This window comes from Seriola lalandi, unplaced genomic scaffold, assembly GCF_002814215.2.
Source record: "Seriola lalandi dorsalis isolate HSWRI2012SDOR001 ecotype SW California unplaced genomic scaffold, Sedor1 jcf7180002051943, whole genome shotgun sequence".
NCBI lineage: Eukaryota > Metazoa > Chordata > Actinopteri > Carangiformes > Carangidae > Seriola > Seriola lalandi.
The window spans coordinates 1,121-2,553 of record NW_019522496.1 but is presented as its reverse complement, the minus strand read 5'-3'; the positions used below and the strand labels follow the sequence as shown (position 1 = coordinate 2,553).

General features: G+C 38.7%; 1 protein-coding gene across 1 annotated transcript; it reads right to left on the bottom strand.

Moving 5' to 3' along the window:
• Window positions 1–6: 6 nt before the first annotated feature.
• LOC147819605 (uncharacterized) lies at window positions 7–1,209 on the bottom strand. Its single transcript, XM_087172066.1, has 2 exons — window positions 1,086–1,209; window positions 7–821 (listed from the first exon to the last, which is right to left on the bottom strand). The coding sequence occupies exons 1-2, from the start codon at window positions 1,199–1,201 to the stop codon at window positions 233–235; spliced, it is 705 nt and encodes a 234-aa protein (XP_087028192.1). The 5' UTR covers window positions 1,202–1,209; the 3' UTR covers window positions 7–232.
• Between the last annotated feature and the right edge of the window lie 224 nt (window positions 1,210–1,433).

Sequence of the window (1,433 nt, the reverse complement as noted above, 5' to 3'; positions counted from 1 at the left end):
ACCAGTTACATTTAATTACCTGCAACTTCTGTAAAGCTCAGAAAACAAGAAGCATTAAGATGAATATTTCTACTACGGATTGGGTCAAAACATCTGAGCAACAGTTTTTAATGTGCTGTATTTATGCGGTTAATACCTGAAGGGAGTTATCTAACACAGTACCAAGTGATGCTGTAGCGATAAGCTAGTAGTATGAATCCCATCCCTTATCCCTAAGTTTGATTAACAATCTTCAGTCGACATTACCAACACACTGGGCTACAGGTTCCTTGCCACTGAAGCAGTTAATGCATTGGAAATCTTTATTCTTTGGTTTGTAACAACGGAAAATGTTGTCGTGACCAACTTTAGTGTTCCCCAGCTGTTTGAGGGACTCTACTGGTTCGTCTTTGTCGATGGGAACACCTTTACTGGTCTTGTCAAACACCTTGGAAAACACAAAGGCAAACTGGTCCCAATTGGGGAAGACTTGATTAATCTTGGGTATGATGCTGTTCCTGTTTGTCAAGTTTGTACATTTTGCACCACATGGGGAATAGAAAGTGTAGAAGACTAGAAAATTACCATCTCTACTCTCAACTAAGGGTTTCATGTTTTGCAAAACAAGTGCCTCGGCGTGATCGGTATACCACTCTTTAAAGTCAGGTTTTGCAACAACTACCCTGTCGTCACTGGTGTCATTTGGGTACACTGAGTCCTCTGAGAGCTTCTTCTGAACAGCGGCAGCAGTGGCTCTCTTAAAGACCTGTTTTAGGTAGTTCTGGTTCACGGTTTTCACTGGGATGTTTACAGCCACACTGACCTGGGTTTTTATATTATACCTATTTGTCAAAGGAAACATACAAACAAATGTTAGAGGCTGTCAGAGAATACGATAAACAAAAGAGGTTAGCTTATATAAAGAAGTGTATTTCCATTTTAAATGAAATGCGTTGTGTGATCTGATGTCATAAAAGGCATCAGTGTAGTTTACAGGAGATAAATATATATACACACTTATATAAATACAGGGACTGACAGTGGATGCAGTGAAAAATAACAGCATTTTTTTAGACTAGAAACCAGTTAAAATCAAACTGACTCACCTTTCGATGATGAATTTTGTAATTTTTTCGAGTTGGTTCTTGTCCACAGCAGCAGAACTGTTTTCACCAGACAGGAGCAATGTCAGCGTCACAACCACCCAGCACAGGCCCGCCATCTGCACACACACTGAGTTATTTATTTCTTTATTTCTCTATTATTCATTCATTCTTTTCAAGGAATAGCATTCTGACTAAGTTCGTAAAAACAGGAATAATGAAAGTAGGACTGAGGTGGGAAAGATGTGATCTCTCTGTTTCAAGCCTTATATTTTTTGGGGGGAAAAAATCAACGTTCTAAAAAAACGATTTCTTTTTTAAGGTTCAGTCATTCGTCATTTATTTGTCTGT

Coding starts and splice junctions, on each gene's coding strand:
- LOC147819605 (XM_087172066.1), bottom strand. CDS start 1,201: ATGGCGGGCCTGTGCTGGGTGGTTGTGACGCTGACATTGCTCCTGTCT. Junction 822..1,085: donor ACAAAATTCATCATCGAAAG/GTGAGTCAGTTT, acceptor TTTGACAAATAG/GTATAATATAAAAACCCAGG.